At 36.0% G+C, this 18,484-nt stretch overlaps 1 protein-coding gene across 9 annotated transcripts in view; it reads left to right on the plus strand.

The window, feature by feature from the left end:
* Window positions 1–18,484, plus strand: part of NUBPL (nucleotide binding protein like) — a 290,856-nt gene that overhangs the window by 179,848 nt on the left and 92,524 nt on the right. For 6 of the 9 annotated variants that reach the window (XM_040620816.1, XM_008710413.2, XM_040620813.1 and 3 more), the window contains exons 8-9: window positions 6,884–6,949; window positions 7,756–7,841. In XM_040620816.1, the coding sequence (XP_040476750.1) occupies window positions 6,884–6,949; window positions 7,756–7,841 (152 nt within the window). The remainder of the gene's footprint in view (window positions 1–6,883; window positions 6,950–7,755; window positions 7,842–18,484) is intronic. The other 3 variants (XM_008710417.2, XM_040620817.1, XM_040620818.1) reach the window with 1 other exon arrangement.

Genomic DNA, 18,484 nt, shown 5'->3' on the forward strand with positions numbered 1-18,484 from the left:
GAACTCCTAGTCGTTCATCAAAGATACATGAGAAAAAATTGTACAAGTCCACACTAGTGTTTTTCCTTCCACCAGCAGTTTGGCCTAATCAATGATCTCTTTTCAGGTAACAGTCTTTGATTGCTAATTTGGATATTAGTTTTAATAATATGAAAACCTATTGGGTTTTGGAGGATCAGAAGCTTATTGTTGCTATTGTTGAACAAGTGAATTACCTTAGGCCATCACTCGAAATAGTTTCCTTGTTATCTGCTATTTACTCTCTCAAAGCAAAAGGAACATCGTGATTTCACTTAGGTAACCTAAATGAAGTCTTTAATTTTTTTTTGAATAGCTGTTTCTTTCCCTTCTTAGAATTGTTTTCAAAGTTAAAAGAGTAATTCTTTAAAGATCCAGTACTGATCCTTTCGAAAAGAAAAACATTTGACTATTTTGGACTTTAGTGCTTTGTTCCCCCTACGGTTTTACAGTTTATAATGACCTCAAACTGTAAAGCTAGAAACATGCTGGTACCTTAAAGGTAGAAAACTTAGGTCATAGCTATTGCTAGTATTCAAAGATATTAAATCTTTATTTATGTTTTCAATTTGCAGAGTGGAACTTTGAAGGAGACAGTCTATTTTGGACTTCTTCCATGTGTACTGTGTTTCCATGCAAAGGCTGGGCAGAGTTATAATTAATGGATATCTGTCAAGAATTGCATGATATAGGAGAGAATTGTTTTATTTATCAAATTATAAAAATTCTTTTCAAAATAAATCTGTCCTGTTATACAAATTGTAGCCAGGTGTTAAAGAACAGAAACTATATTTCAGGGTTTTATTGTTTAGGGGATTTCTGGTACTGTCTGAAACTTCAGTCTTTGTTACATTAGGAATCAAATTATAAAATTAAATATAATGTCATTGGTTAATGAACAACAGTGTTTCCAACCTAAATTTTAAAGAAATAAATTTTTGGGGCTCTTGAATTTACATTAACATATTTTATAGGTGGAAGTTAAAACATATCAGTTAACAGTTCAAATAAATAGCCTGAGAATTAACAAGTTCTGAACTATGACATGGAAAGACCCAGGATTTTAAAACTTTCCTCAAATGATTCTTACATATGGCTTTCAGAATCACTTTGTCTTGACCAACCTATCTGACATTTGAATTCCTTGATCATTTAGCTTGTGTTCGGTTGGTAAGCTTCTGAGATAGTTCATTCAGTTTCATTGTTTAAGAGTTTCTGGGCACTACGTTCATGATATATACCCAACAGCTAAAATTCCTTAATGTCTTAAAGTTCAATGAATAGTATAATGGCCAGTGGGTAGTCAGGTTCATATTAAAAGGTCCTTTTAAATTCATTAAGCATTTATATATAGAAAAAGTACAAATCCCACATTCTATCATTTAAAAATTTTTGCATTTGATCATAGATTTTAGAAATTTGATCAAAATCTGAAGTTTAGCTCTGAAGAATGTTTTCGTATCTCAGGTGTGATGGTATTTGGAAATGGAGCAAAGCTTTTCCATATTAAGTCTCAGTCTCTATTTCCTGAGACGTACCTGGTTAAATAAAGTTAGGGTAATCGGGGAGTAGTAATTCTCCTCTCTGGAGTTTATATTAGAGCAAGAAGATGTATAAAAGGAATGTGTTTCATTATTAAACAAACAGCCTTTGGTGGTAGCTCACTGTGAGCATGGGCAGGGTGAGCTATCCATGCACCTAACAGAATTTGAAATGAAAATATTAAATCTAAGAGTACAACATGAACAGACTCTCACAGAAGAGCAAAAGAGCTTTCTTTCTGAGTTGCAGAGACCTAGGTATACAACAAGTAGGCTCCCCAAGGTATTTACTGATCAGCTTTAAAGATGGAGTTAAGACCGGAAAGAAGCAAGGATTTTATCTTAACTTTACTGGAAACATCAAAAGTGAGGGGAGGAAGAGAATAAGAGAGGAAGAGAGCGTGAATGAAGAGTATGAGCTGTTTGTTTCCAGCTCAGGCTCTTTAAAATCTCTGAAAGTCTCACTTGTCCTGAGTGGTTCCTTAGTGACCAGCAGTCTGGGTAGCCCTGGTGAATTCTTCTTCAACATCATTAAGGTGAAGTGATTGGAAGCCCACTACCTGTTAACTCTATTATTGAAGAGCAGTTTTTGTCCCTAAGTAGCAGATATGCATCTAGATTCCTTTGACAAACTTGAATTCTTATTAAAGTTCCTGAGTGCACACACTCTCTCTCACTAGTAATTTTGAAATACTGTGGTTCCCACTAATTGTTGTGTTTTTATAATTCTTTTTGACAGCCATTTACAAATTTCCTGTGCCATAATTCATTTCTAAAGTGAGCAAAATAATGATTGATCTTTAAATTAATAAAACATATTCCCTTTGTGACTGTAGTCAATTTTCTATTGGAATGGGGCGTAGAGTCCAAAACTGTGACTCATGAAAGAATTATTTATATTTCCTGTTGAAACACGCCCTGTGGATACATTTGAGATAGATAGACCTTTTTAATCGTGTTTTACTTAATCACATACTAATATTAGTGGACATTCTTTGATCTTACAGCAAATAATTTTTATAATTAAGGAAATTTGGGGGCACAGAGGAGAAAGACAAGAGGAGCTAAAAAATGCCAAAGCCAGTCTACTTTGTAGTTAATAAACAATGATATGTTTAGTATTATTTATGTTAAGCTAGCAGAAGTTGAATGATTATTTTACTGCAAATATCTTTAAATCTAGGAGAATCAGCAGCACTAAATATTAGAGTACTGTGAACATTAAGAATAGCAGTTAATTTGGGGCACCTGATTCACTCAGTTGGTTAAGTGTCCAACTCTTGATTTCAGCCCAGGTCTTGATTTCAGGGTCATGAGTTCAAGCCCCACATTGGGCTTCATGCTGGGCATGGAGCCTACTTTTAACAACAACAACAAAAAATAAAAAATAAAAATAAAAACAGTAGCAGTTAATTTGTTCTTTTAAGTTTTAGTTGACTTTATATTGATATACTCAAAAGTTGTAAGGTATGGAGTAACTCATCTAGGTATAATTATGAGTAGTTTTTATTGTGCATATTAGGTTTCAACACTGAAGTTCTCAATCAAGCGTGGGAATTAGATATAATTTATGCCCTGAGACTTAAAATGGCATAGTTGAGTAGTTCCACAGTGGTATAATTATGATCATCCCAACATCTGGAATAATCAGTTTTAAATGTTTAACTACTCTGAACTCTGACCCAAATTCAGATATGCAGTTATAGATTTTCTTCTTAATAGTCAAGAGAATTAGCAATTAAAACAATACTCTAAATAATTATTGTTTAGGATGTTTACATATTTGCCAGAATCTGCTAGATAATCTTTTATAGTAAATCTCAGTTGATAAAAAGCCTTTTAAAAAGATTACAACTTGGAAAATAACATTTTAAAATATTATTCAGTTGTTTGGATTTAGACATTTATTCTAGAAAACGGATAGAAAATTCTCCCTGGAATTCTTGAGATAGATGTTTTATGATACTGTGTTTTACCCCCAGAATATACTTCGATTTATTGCAAACTGAACATTCTCTTTGTTGCTACTAACATTCCTTGTGGTCAGTAGAGGGAGCACAAGTTTCCAAACTAACCGTCCGAAAACTGAAGTGGCATCATCAGTGATGGTATTAAAGGGGAAAAACTTGGGCTAGTTCGGATTGGTTCATGCCCTGATAAAAATGAAAATTTATTAGGTAGACAGTCAAGAATCATAAAGCTAAAATGTAATAGCAGATTTGGAGACCATATTTTAGAAAGATACAGTAACAAAAAAATTGATATAATTTCTTTAAAATTAAAAAATCTAGGTTGTGATGCAGATTGATGAATAATGATTAAATTTAATTTTAATGGAGATTTTGTTTGTTATTTGTTTGCTTTTTTGCCTTATACATTCTAAAGGTCATTGTAGGGCTGTCTGAAATTGTTACTTATATGATGTATTAAAATTTGGTACATTAGGAATACCTGGGTGGCTCAGTTGGTTAAGTGTCTGCCTCTGACTCAGGTCATGATCTCAGGGTCCTGGGATCGAGTCCTGAATCGGGCCCCTTGCTCTGTGGGGAGCCTGCTTCTCCCTCTGCCTGCCACTCCCCCACTTGTGCTCACACATGCTTTCTCTGATAAATAAATAAATAAATAAACAAATAAATAAATAAATAAATAAATAAAATCTTAAAAATAAAATAAATTTTGGTACAACAAAAGAAGTAGTGATTTATGCATGGGCCAGTTATGTTTTTGTATTCTTCAAAGACGGCTAGAAAATTTTTCTCAGAATAGTCCTAAAGATCGATTACACTGTGATTAAGAACTTAATTATTTAAGAACATGTACTTCAGAACTCTTACATGAAAAAAATCTTTTTTTAAAAAAAGATTTTATTTATTTGAGAGAGAGCGAGAGCACCCACGTGCGGTTGGCAGAGGGAGAGGGAGAAGCAGGCCCCTGTTGAGCAGGGAGCCCGATATAGGGCTCAATCCCAGGACCCAGGGATCATGACCTGAGCTGAAGGCAGACATTTAACCAACTGAGGCACCCAGGCACGCCCAAAAAATCTTTTATAAATATGGCTGGTAGTTCTAATGGAATGTTTACATTTTGTAAGTATTTGATGGGACATAGAAGATGATCATTGTCCTTGTCAAAAAGTTGTTATTAATTGATGTATGAATGGTGCTGTTTAGATTACAAAGAAACTCAGATAGTGTGGATGCTTTCTTATGATACTGTGTTAGGGTTAAGTACAGAGAAAACCAAGGCACTTCAGTCCTTTTCTCTAGGATCTTATAGCTATCAAAATAATGTCACCAAACATTTTTAAAACACTTTCACATTCTGTATTTTTTTTAATGGAACATCTCTTTAAGTTAAATTGGAACAATGGAAATAGGTGGATTTTGTGGAAGAGTTCATTGAGATGTATTGAGATTTAGTGAGCTATTCAAGGTTATATAGTTACAAAGACATAGTAAACACAGCCAGAATCCAGAGCTCTTAACTCCTAGTTCAAAGAGTTAGCAGCTAAGAGTTCATGCAGCAGTAGTCCAGGATAGATGATCTGAAAATACAGGAAAATTGTTTAAATCACCTATTTTTTGTTAAGTGCCCATTTTGTACATGGCATTGTATCAGTTTTGCTTGATTAAAAAATGAGAAAATCATAACTGCCCATGAAATTGTATTGTATAGTGATAATACAGATAGTAGACAAAGGCTTTTTAAAATAATAAAATGAATGTATCCTGTGAAAGCTAAAAGTACTTTTTAGGGCTAATGCAATAGAAAACTCCCTGTGTGTACTGGTATATAATTAAGAGAGAATTTGGTGGAAATAGCCAAGGAGGTTTTATTTATATGAAGAGAGTGACTCTGAGATTGAGGGGCCATTATTCTTGGAGTAGGGTAGCATTTCACATTCACTTATAGGTTTACTGAGCAGTCAGGATGAACAGGAGTGGTTTTGGAAACTATAGTTAAGAGGCAGTGCTAAAGCTTATAATTAGAGCTAGCTGAGACCTTGGAGACTGTCTAGTCCTTGCATTAATTTTATAGCTAAGGAAACTGAGACCTAGAGTGATTCTGAGTTACTTGCCAAAGGTCAGTCACACAGCTAGATGAGGGCAGAACTGGAATCAGATTCCTTCCAAATGCCTGGGTATGGAAAAACAGTGAAATAGATTGATAACAGAACCTAGAAGGTGGCAAGTGGTGGACGTATATTGGATCTGTGGAGTAGAGTTGAGTATAATTTTTACAGAGATGTGATTTCCGTCAATCTTTGGAAGATAGGAAAGAGAACGGTCGACTAGTTTTTGGTTCCTTGGGCAGAGCAAATAAAAATAGAAGGATGTAGTGACCCATGAAACAGTTTGAAAAGTAGGATGAGCTGCCTGATGGCACATACAAAATGACCTTCCCAGCAACTTCCAAAACATTTTATTAGTAGCAGTAATAAAGATAATAATGGTGATAATAAAAGCAACAACGACATCAGCTACCTTTTACTGAATGTTTACCGTGTGTCTAGTCATCATGTCAGGCATGTTAGGTGCATCGGTTTCATTTAATAATTTCTCTGAGATTTAGTTTCCTCGTCTACAAAATGGCGTAGTAACACCAGTCTCAGAGAGATTAAGTTACTACCCCAGTGACACAAGAAGTTGGCTATGGAATAAAAATTTGAATTCTCATTCTGTTGGAATTCCGAAGCTGGTGTTTCTCGAACTTGAGCAATGAATCGGCCCTCCTTCTGAAGGAAAAATAATCTGCCCCATACCCCATATTGACTTATGTTTATCATAAGACTACTTAACTAGGTGTAAATATAAATTCCTTAAGCTTATAGCTCTTACATAATTTTTTAAAATCTAAAAAATACTACAAAGCAAATACCAGCAAAACTTTAAAAAATCAATAAAATTCAAATTAATGACATTAATTTAATATGAAAGATGGAGGGGGTTTTGACTGAAATGAAAATACTGATTGCAAGATGAATTTGTAGCTGACTCGTGTAGCACCTGTTCTTTTGAGTTTGGCAGGCCTATATTGCCATGTGCTTTGTGCTAACGCGGTTCCTCTGCTACTTGTCTTTAGTTTGACTTGGTCAAAATGTCCCTTCAGACAATTCTTTGTAGTATCATTTGACCTTCATTTGGTCTAGTGCATTATTACTGTTGATGCTACCTGTTTTCATTAGTCGTGATGAAGTACTACCACTTGGTGCCAATTTGATGGTTTGGAGCTCTGAAGCTCTGAAACGTCATGTCAGTGTGTTTAGTTAGAAGATGATGGTCATCCAGATCATGTAGAATATGTTTATGTTAATTATTTTTCAGGTTATCATCTAGAAGAACCCACAAAATTTAAGAAATCACAAGCTGCAAATCATAACCAGCCCTCTGGTATTTCTACTTAAAAGTTTACACTATACTTTTTCTCAAAACACTATGTCATAGAACCTTCTGGTTTCTGCAGGGTCGTAGTGGAAACCTAGGAAAGCCTCTATCTCCACCTACTTTTTGGCACTGCCTTCATTTAGGCCACCATTGTTTTGCATCTCAATTTCTGCCACAGCTTCTGGTTTTACCCCCACCAAACTATTCTCTACAGTGCATTCTAAACTAGTGAGTTTCTTTAATACAAACTTTTAGGACTCAGCTCAGGAATCACCTCTTTCTGAAACCTTTCTTCTATTGCTGCTCCTTATCTCCTGCTTTTTCACCCCATCCATTATCACCTTTGCCATTCTGACCCCTAGAATGAATTAGTTATCTTTCCTTTATTTCTCCTTTTTAACTCCATAGTATCGAGGCATACTCCGCTACATTGCTTAGCGCATTGTGTTGTAATCTTTAATTTTTTTGGATTTTCCAAGTAGATTGTTAGCTTCTTGAAAGTAGGGCCTGTCTTATGCATCTTCAAACTAGCACATTGTCTGAATGGGAAGAAAGTCCTGATGACGTAGCTGTGATCTTGAATCATTGGTCAGTCAGTTGTTATTTTTAAAGTGAGAAGTCAAAACTAGGCAGGGTAGATATCCCCTCATCTTTCCCATTTATGTACCTAAATTTTATACAAATTACCTAAATAGTTAATGTAGTAGACTCTTTTAGCACGTAAGCAATATGATTGTGGAAGTACTCTTTCTATAAAGAATTAAATGATGGCATCATTTTACTTTCTCTTTGTTTTGTTTTCTGTTGGTTAGGTGCTGTGATTGTCTCCACGCCCCAGGACATTGCGCTGATGGACGCACGCAAGGGTGCTGAGATGTTTCGGAAAGTCCATGTGCCTGTAAGCAGTTACAGCTTCATTGTTACAATACAGAACACTCTAACTGAAGAAGCAAGTCACTGAGAAACACAGTCTAAATTTTAATTTAGTTCTGTGCAGAAATCTATATGAAAACTCTATTTCATCTTCATGGTTACTTTCATAACACACATATAAGTGCAAACGTATATACATTATATTGATCAAGAAAAATTTTAATTGAATTAAAATATTTTTAAAAAGAATTCTAAAACATCTTTCAGGTATGAGTTTTGTGACCAAGTACTACTTCTCCAAATACTTGCAGATATTACCGACAAAAAACCCCTACATGAATTCTTCAACGAAACTGACATGGTGTAAGATCTAGTGATGCACTAGCACGAATGGACTCTCTTTCATCAATGTTTTCCTCTCAGGAGAGTGTCTGGAAAGTATAAAACAGTAGAGTAGTGGAGTTGAGGTGATCCTCTTTGACGGGTACCTCTTCTCCCTTGCCAGTTAGTTCAGAGCTGTGTGTACTAACAAGCTGTGGTGCTCTGCACTAGAGCCATATTGCCTTAGGAAAATGGAGGAGCCTGATAAGCGTGATCTGAGCGTATTCCCGTGATCAGGAAGTGTTTAAGGCCAGTCTTTATATTTGGATAAATGAGTGATAAAACCCCCATGGTATTCTCTGTTGTGAATTTTAGCTTAGAAAATTTTTAAAACAATGGTAACCAAGGGTACACCTCAGAAAAATGTCTCAATAAAGCACATAGTTTGAGCTATGTGACTTCCTATTTTGCCCGCCCTCCAAGATAAACTAGGTATGAGTAATACCTTCCCAAATAACTGAATAAGAATACTTATGTTGGATTTTAAAATAGAAATCGGCAGAAAGAGAGAAGGCTATCTACCAAAAATTATGAGAACAAGTAATACATAATCCTTCTTTCTAGCAGAAATTAGGTAACAGGGCCAATGGTCTGTTATTGCCACTTCAAGGATAATAGTCATCCTATCAGCATATCAGTGAATTCTTAATTTCTCATTCTGGAAGATGAGGGTAGAGGCATGTGGCCAGTTTACTTAAAAGTATCATGAAATTCTTGAGGGAACAGTTTTTTAAAAAGCGGAAACCAGCACTTTTTATTCCCCACTCTGTAAATTATCATTTTGTACACCTAGAGACTATTTGAACTGATGCTGTCACTTGATGTGACTATGACTGTGGGGTGGGTTTTACATGCACTTTGCTGGTTGGGGGTCTAATTACCATAGTTGGCAGATTCAGCATATGTACCTTTTAGTCTTTAGGTTATTTTCACTTACCTGCAGCACCTGATACGTAAAGAGGCAAACAATCTCATAATTGTTCTGACAGACTTTTCTCTACACCCTAGGATAAAGGGACAAAGGATGGAACAGAGACTCCTGTGGAACATAACAATGAGGAAGAGGGATGGTGACTAAGTCCAGCTTAGGCTATTGCTAAGTGGGTGTCATGAGAATAAAAGTTGAAGATATCAGTGAGGAACTATAGTGAGGAAATATTTCAAATGAAGGATCTTGGGCTGCATAAAGCTCATAGGACTAGTGCAGTGTTAGGGAATGAAAGAGCTTTTGTGATCAGAAAGTTAATGTTGGAGTTTAAGTTTGCAAAGTTGGGATAGTTCTTGGTCATGACAAGGCTCAAGGTGTGGTTGGTCATGGCTGTGTAGGACTGAAGTGGAATAAAAGTAAAAGTCATCAGAAATCCATAATCTTTCCAAGTTGGCTCTTTTCACTTCGTCTTTATTATAACCCTTTTTTTTTCACCCCTGTGTTTCAATTATGTGCTCTCGAAACAGCAAAAATTTTAAAAGGAGGTAGAATATCTTAATCATCTCTTAAACCTGCAGAACAAGAAATCTTTGCAAGTGAATGAGAGAACTTTCCAGCAATGAGCTCTGTAAACAATTAGACAACCATGGTGCAGCTACATTGTAAAAGGAATCCTGGCTATGAGAGGGATATGGATTTGATGACTTCTGAGATCTTTCTGTCATTTAAGAGCCTTGGAGTCTAAGTAATGGCAAAGCATTTGAAATTAGAAAGTGTTCCATAAATGCAAAGGAGTAATATTATGCTTTGTTTATACCACTTTATTTCATTTTTTCCCTGGTTTTTGGTCTTGCTTTCTGTTTTTTCCCCTTTTGAAGTGCATTAGTTACCATGGAAACAATGATGTCATTGGAATTCATTGGTATGGACAGAGTTTAGTAATGTCTCCAAGAACATTTTGAAGTTAATTTAAATGGTTTCTTAACACTCAAGGCTTGGGGCGCCTGGGTGGCTCAGTTGGTTAAGCATCTGCCTTCAGCTCATGATCCCAGGGTCCTGGGGTGGAGCCCCGCATCGGGCTCCCTTCTCAGCAAGGAGTCTGCTTCTCCCTCTGCCCCTCCCCCCACTCGTGTGCTCTGTCTCTCTCACTCACTCTCTCTCTCTCAAGTAAATAAATAAAATCTTAAAAAGAAAAAACCTCAAGGCTTGGATAGGGGAAGGAAAAGAAGAGATGAACTATGAAATTCTTTGTTCTCCACCTGAAATCGTATCAGCTCTGCCAGATCCTTGATTGTCTCAGTGTTTGTAGATGGACTGTTTTTTTAAATAATAAATTTTTTTCAATCTTACACATTTTAAACTGTGAATACTTCTTGCCTTGTGTCATTTTTACCCATTTTTATTGCTGCTTCTACGGTGGAGGCCCGGGCACCTCATTTTGGAGCCCTTCTACCATTTGAAGTTTTAGAGTACAGGGTTTCACTATCCAGCCCTGACTTCTTGGGCAGTCTCCTTCCCAGCTCCTGAAAAATATATTAAAGTATATTTCCTCTCTTATTCCTTCTGTACATAGGGATCCCTTAGTTAATTTTAATTCAATAAATAGTTTATTTTATAAATTTATATTTACTCCTATTGAATGCTTTCTATAAGCAAAGTACTGTGATAAGTTCCCTTGTTGATTAGGAAAAAAAGAAGAAGAATGAAACTTTTTTGGTCAAGTACCTTATCATCCTGTAGACTAGTTCCATTATGGTAAAGGGGCCCTGAATTCTGAAGAACACGAGAACACTTTCTTCTTTGGGCTATTAAAGTAGGGCTTTCATGGAAAAGTCATGATTTTTTTCACGTCCCTGTTATTTTGCATGTCCTGGTCCCTTTCCTGATAAGCCACTGTTAGGTTGGGAACTCATATTCACCTTCCAAATCCCTGCTCAGCCATTACTTTCTCTAGGAAGCTTTTATCAAACTCCCAAAAAAGGTTAATCTTTCCCTGAACTACTTGAACATATATCTGGTTTGGCTTTTATCCCACTACAGTTTACTTATCAGTCTCTACAGAAGTGAGTTCCTGGAGGGCAAGAAAACATGCCTTAAATATTTTTAAATGCTCAGTTACCTGGTGTAATGCAGGCGTATGATGCCAGTCGCAATCTGCTATTGTCTTTATCCCCAGCTCACAGGCCACTCTCCCTTGCATTCCCTCTGCCACAGTGAAACTGGTCATCGTCCAGTTCTTTTAGATTCCCACAGAGTTTGTTTCTTCATGGCCTTGAGCATGCTGTTTCTCCCCATGAGATCCCTTTACCCTCATTTTTCACTTGGTAGCTCCTTTTTATCCTTTGATACTTAGATTAAATGGTTCTTTCTCTGGGAGACTGTCCTGTCCCTGTTAACCAGATGAACGCGTTCTAGTGTGTGATCTATTAACACTATTTCCTGTTTTTAAACTGTTTTCATATTTGTCAGTACTTTCACATTTGTAGTGCTATGCTGTAAGCTCTGAGTAAAGGGACCCCTTGTCTCTCTTTGTGCCAAGAACATATAGCTGCTTACTAAATATATGCAGAATGAATGAATGGAGTAGGATTTTCATAGCTTATCAGGGGAGTGGAGCAGGGACAGAATTTAGCCTGAAAAGAATCAGGAAATCCCAAATTGTGTTCAGGGTTGTTCAGTTTGTCTGTGGTTGAAGTAATATGTTTCGGTGTGGCTCTGCTAGGCCCAGCTTTGGTAGAGCTTTAACCACTGAGCTAAGGATTTGGACTTGCTTCTTGAGATATTTAAAGGAGTCCATAAATAATGTTGGTTGGGAAATAAACTTCATTAGATGGAGCTTTAAAAATATTTAATTTGGTGGAAATGAATAGAAAGAACAGGAGCCAGGAAAGCAAAAGCATTAAGGAATCATTTGCAATGGTCAGAGTTACTCACACTGCAGATTGTGACCGGCCAATGAGTCTTGAAACCGATATAGTGAGAGATGAAACCAAAGGTTTTAGAATTCTTTTTAAAGATTATTTATTTATTTATTTACTTATTTATTTATTTATTTCTGACAGAGAGAGAAGGAGAGAGAGAGAAAGCACAACAGCAGAGGGAGAGGGAGAAGCAGACTCCCTGCTGAGCAGGGAGCCCGATGCAGGACTCGATCCCAGGACTCCAGGATCACAACCTGAGCTGAAGGCAGATGGTTAACCTACTGATCCACCCAGGCGCCCCAAAACCAAAGTTTTTAAACAATATCAGGGTGAACTGCTCTTAGGAAGACAAAGTGTTATTTCCTAAAGATTTGGTCTCAGTTATATATACATATAAGTGTGCATTTATATTGGATCAAGATTTAAAATATTTCTCTTATAGTAAGAAAGTTCTAATAATTTGTGAAAACAGTGGTATAGGTGATAGGGAGTAAGGGTCTGATCTAGAATAACAGCATTGAAAATGAAAAGGGGAATAAGTGTAGTTGACATTTTGAAGGAAGAATTGACAGGCTTGGCAATTGATTACATAGTGTAGGGTGGTTAGAAAAAAAAATGGCAGAAATCGAAGGGATTTTAAGAGTTAGGCTGCCATTAATAAATCTACCAGGAGCTAGTTTTTTGCTCAGGATGACAGTGAGGTAGAAATAAGAGGTTAGATTCTCAGTCACAAATTCCTGCCTTTATTCTCTGTGAGGGTTGTGATTTAAAACTGTTTGGCAGGGAAGAGACTGGTAGAGAAAATGATTTGGTGTTGGCCTTTTTAGTACTATTCACATCACATGATGTATGTGACCATGCCTTCTCCTCACAGAAACAGATTTATTAACCTGTGTATTTGTAGCCTCTTACACACAGATTGATTTTTTTTTTAGCATTGAGAGAGCTATATTCCTTAATACGTATATAACCTCTTTTATGGTTGCAAATTAAATTAGTTTAGAAATTTTACAGTAATTTTTTAGGCAACAGGGTGTTACTTGGAGAGGCATTTTTCCATAGTGGTGAGAGAATGAACTCAGGAGTCCGAATGCTTGGAGTTCAAATCCTAGGTCTGTCACTTTGTAGCTGTATGACCTAAGCAAGTTATTTAATTCATAATGTGGAAATTATAGTACTGTTTCCTTCAGAAGTTTGACGTGAGAAATAAATGAGATAATGCCCACAGAGGGCTTAGTACAGTGTTTGGCACAAGCTGACCAACCAATATCAATGTAATTAATGTTGCTTATTATAATTACTTTTAGAATAATATGATGAAACAGATAAATTTGTAATCCATATATATTTATGTATTTGGCCTACATATTTTGACTAGTCCCTTATTTGCTAATAAGAATTTTAACAAGAAATTATTAAAAATGTAGGTGAGGGAGCGCCTGGGTGGCACAGCGGTTAAGCGTCTGCCTTTGGCTCAGGGCGTGATCCCAGCGTTATGGGATCGAGCCCCACATCAGGCTCTTCTGCTATGAGCCTGCTTCTTTCTCTCCCACTCCCCCTGCTTGTGTTCCCTCTCTCACTGGCTATCTCTATCTCTGTCGAATAAATAAATAAAATCTTAAAAAAAAAAAAATGTAGGTGAATAGTGTCTGAGATTTCCTCACCCCTTGAGTACTTCATTTGAGCCTAAACCATTCTCTTCATATAGATTAAATTGCTAAAGTTATATAGAATCTAAAATGATTTGAAATTTGCATTATTTTAAAAAATTAAAAAATAAAATCGGTATTATTTAATCCAGTTCATTGCTGTCACAGATAAACCTCAAAATATAGAATGATGCAAATACAATAGCAGTTTATTTCTTGCTCGTGTAACAGTACTCATAGATGAACAGGTGAGCAGGGTGGTCTTCCTCCAGGAAGTCATTTAGGCCACTGTAGCCTCTGCCATGTTCAAATGTGAGTTCTAAGCCCTCCTTTGGGGCCATCCTCATTTGAGCCAGGAAAAGATAGCACAGAGGCATGCATGTGGAGATTTTTATGGACCAGACATACATACATGTCTGTTCACATTTCACTAAAACTTAGTCATGTGGTCACATGTCACACTTCTCAAGGAGCCCAAGAAATGTAGGTTAGCTATGAGCCAAGGAAGATGAGATCATGGGCTTAGGTCAACAGGTACCTGTCTGCTACAGTTGACCTGGAAACAAAGTATAGATTAAAGCCTAATGCTAGTCACTGAACTTACTTTTTTTTTTCCCCTGTGTAAATAATTCTGAAAGTTCTGTAACTATTTCAGGCTTGCAAATATTTATTTTAAAAAGGGAGATAGGAATTTTGCTATTCCTGTGGTTTACTTTTCCTGCTGGTTAAAAACAAACAAAAAACCAAAGAAAAAAAATACTGTGGTGTGAAACTTTTATTTATTTATAACAGTTAATGATTATATTTTCTTCTAAGAAAAATTAGGTGATCTTAGGACCTAAAACAGATGATTCTTATCAATGTTTTCTTTCCATTTTCCATTGCTTTTCATTTTCATTGTCACAGACCCTACACATTGTCTTAGCAATGAGGATCAGAGTTGTGGTTTATTATTTTTCTGAATAGCCATTTATGGTAGTTAAGGTAATCATTTGGACCTGGAGTTCCACACCTTCACCCTTGAATATCTTCAAAACTCATGATACCTGTCTTAGAGCTTTTTTAGCGTCTGTCTAGTTTGTCTGTTAGACCACAAAAGTCCCTTTATTTATTTATTTTTAAATTTTTAAAATTTATTTATTTGGCAGAGAGAGTACAAGCAGGGGGAGAGGGAGAAGCAGACTCCCTGCTGAGCAGGGAGCTTGATGCAGGGCTCAATTCCAGGACCCCAGGATCATGACCTGAGCCGAAGGCAGATGCCTAACCGACTGAGCCACCCAGGCATCCCCTGTCCTATTGTATTTAATACCTCAAGCTGACCTGCCTTAAAAAACAATTTAGAGATAAGTAATCTTATGTGACAGTCGAGGCAAGTGACATATTTATTCTCTCCTTTCCTCCTTGAGCATAGTTTTTCCTCTGTGATTATCAACTGGTTTCATTTGGTTCTCTGGGAAGTCTTATACCTTTGATGTATTTGAAGAATTTTCATTATTGGCTATAGAGGCCTTACAAAGTCCTTTTTGAATTCTTTCTAGGAACACACTAATTAGTTTGCACATGATATCACATGTGGCTTTCTTTTTCACAATTGGTTAATTTTTCCACTTTTAGAAAAGTGACTTTTCTTTATTGATAACCTTTATAAAACTGGGTAGCATTCTGTATCTTGGCCATAATTACATCTCAGAGACCAAAGTTGTATGCTCATTTGTGTCTTGCCTTGGGATCTCTTAGAAGTCCATGAATGTGTTTAAGTAGAATGCTGTTCTATGTGATTTACATGAATTAAAGTAATATGACCCTCACAGCAACCCTGTGAGATAGATAACATTATTTCTGTCATTTTGCAGATGAGGAAACCGTGGTACAGAAGATCAAATAACTCACATAAGGTTACCTGTCTGTTTAGTGGGCATCTGGGCTCCTATCCCAAGCAGTGTGCTTTCCAGAGCCCACATTTTTAACTGCTGTTTCTGGATTATCCAAAACTGAATAGTCCAGAATTTAGTAATATGGACGTGGTAGAATACCACAAGGAGAGAATTTTCAGGGAACAAGAGGAGTTTCCATTAAATTTGCTTACCATTGGGTTCTGATTGTCTAGGTGGGCAAGCGAGACAGGAAATGGGTGAATTGAAAAATGGGAAGGAGTTAAAGGGCCATAGGTTCAGGTGATAGTCAAGAGAGGTATAATGAGGGTGTTCTAGGGAAGGGGAGTTCCATGACCAGGGGAAGGAAGTGAAGTCTAAAGCCTCCTAGATTGTAGCAGTTAGTGTGAAAAGGGGTCATATTAGGCCTTCCTTTATAACTGTGCTCTTAATTACTATGCTAAATCTCCCTGCTAAACTGTATTGACTCATCATTGTTTCAGGCCACCTAGTTCCATGAACAAAATCCTCGAGTCCATTTGCTTGTCTTCTTTTTTGGTGACTTCCGCATACATACCAGTGACCCAGCTGGTTTAAATTTTGGCTTTGTTATTTACTAACTGTGTCATCTTGAGCAAATAATATAGCTTCAGTGTTTTGTGACTCATCTCATAGGTCGTTATGGCAGTTAAATGAGATTATATATATATATATTTTTATGGCAGTTATATGAGATTATATATATATAATATATCTAAATTATATATATATGGTACTATAAAGGTGGCTCTGAATGTTACTGTTTTAGTGGTAGATTTTAGGGGTCATTATTATAGAGATCATCATTTGTTGTAAACCCTCATTTTGAAATTCAAGACATAAAGAAGTTGAATTGTACCTCATGGACCCACGGCTGTTTAGTTGGTCCCTGAAAGGAACATGAATGCAGGTTTCCCCATTCATTGTTCTTTTCATGCCAAACTACTTCTTCTGAAAGAAAAATTAGAAAAACCCATCTCATTTTTAAAAATTATAATAATTGGGAGCACCTGGGTGGCCCAGTCAGTTAAGCATCCAACTCTTGATTTCGGCTCAGGCAGTGATCTCAGGGTCATGGGATAGAGCCGCACCTCAGACTCCTCCCTCTCCCTCTGCCCCTCCCCACTGCACTCACTCATGCTCTCTCTCTCTAAAATAAATGAAAATAAATCTTAAAAAAATTATATTTGTATACTTCAAGGAATATACTAAAAACTGGTTCAAGGCTAATGGAGAACTGAATAGCACTTAAGAATCTAATCTATTTCAGTTATTATTATTCATTCTCTATTTAACAGTCAATTTCTCCTCATTTTTTCTTAAATCATAGTTTTAATCCTTATGACAAATTCCAACCAGCAAGAATTTAACCTGATTGTAACCCTGAGAAATTGGATTATATAGTAGCCTGAAAATCTTACTTGTTACTTACCTGAATCTGGATTTAAAATGCCAAGAAGAAATTAAAATTGGGGCCTTTTGAGCTTGCTTAATTCAATTCAGTTGGACACAAAAATCCAATATTTCAGAGCAATGTTGATATTTCAAGAGAGTCAATTTTTTTAAAGTTAATAAAAGAAGTACCCTTCTGAGCCAGTGACGGATTGGAATAACGTAAAAATAACATGTAAAAGGTTTGTGGTGGCTGATGTTAAGCAGGCATGTAGCATTTACTTTCTTTCAGTAAAACTAGCTGAGGTAAAAAGAGATAAGGATCTTAATATTTTTTCCTCTTAAAATTTTTTTTTATTTGAGTCTGATTGACAAAAAAGAATCTTATATTTTGATGAGACATTAAAAAATGACTGAGCATGCGTACAGCTGCATCTCAATGGTATTATGCAAATTAAGCTCTGGCAAAGCATCTGTTTTCTAATGTTTCTGCTATCGAAGATACACAAAATAGCTCTATAATAAACAAACAGCTTAGCAACACATGGAGTAGTCACACAGTATAAGGCATTTGGGGGGGACAGTAGGGGATGGTCTTTCCTATTTAAGAGAATTTTTATGAATAAAAGTGTCATATGGATATTCTAATGTTCTTTCTTATTATATTAACTGCTCCTGTTCAAAACACATTGATTATAGAGCATTACTCTTAAAAACTAGCATCGTGTTTTCTAATCTTTTTAATACTCAAGGTTCTCTTCTGAATTTTCTTCCAGCAAACCCTGTGGTTTGAAAAAGTTGTCTGCCACATGCTCTGTATATCTTAATAAGTAATTTGTTTTCTCTTTCTAATTAATCAAATAAGTATTTGTATGTGTTATCACACTCAGTTGATTTAATTTCAACTAAAAGCAAAGAAACTTGACAGTTTATCTTTCCTGTATAGTCTTGAAGGTTAATGTTTCATGTTTCTTCAATTTTCAAAAATACTCATAAATCACTGGCCCTCATAAATGTTTTTGTGCATCTTTAGGACCTTGAAACAACGTAAAATAGGAGAACTACCAAATCGGTTCTATGGCCACTCTTCAGTTGTTTACAACAGTGCTGTCCAATAGAAATGTAATGCAAGTCATAAGTGTCATTTAAAAATTTTTAGTAGCCATATTTTAAAATGTACAAAAAACCCCAGATGACCTTAATTTTAATAATATACTTAACTCAGTGTATTAAAATGTTATCATTTCAACATGAAACCAATATCAAAGTTGAGAATCAATCAACAAAGGAATTATATTGAAAAACACTAGGAATTCTTACAGTTAAAAAAAAAACAAACCCATGTAATCAATGGAAAAAATAGACAAGAGAGTTGAACGCTTTACAGAGGAGAATATACAAATGACCAATAAACATGTAAAAATATGCTCAACTTCTTTAGTAATTACGGCAACGCAAATTAAAGCCACAGTGCAGAGGATGGGCCC

This window comes from Ursus maritimus, unplaced genomic scaffold (assembly GCF_017311325.1).
Source record: "Ursus maritimus isolate PB19 unplaced genomic scaffold, ASM1731132v1 scaffold_36, whole genome shotgun sequence".
Taxonomy (NCBI): Eukaryota; Metazoa; Chordata; class Mammalia; order Carnivora; family Ursidae; genus Ursus; species Ursus maritimus.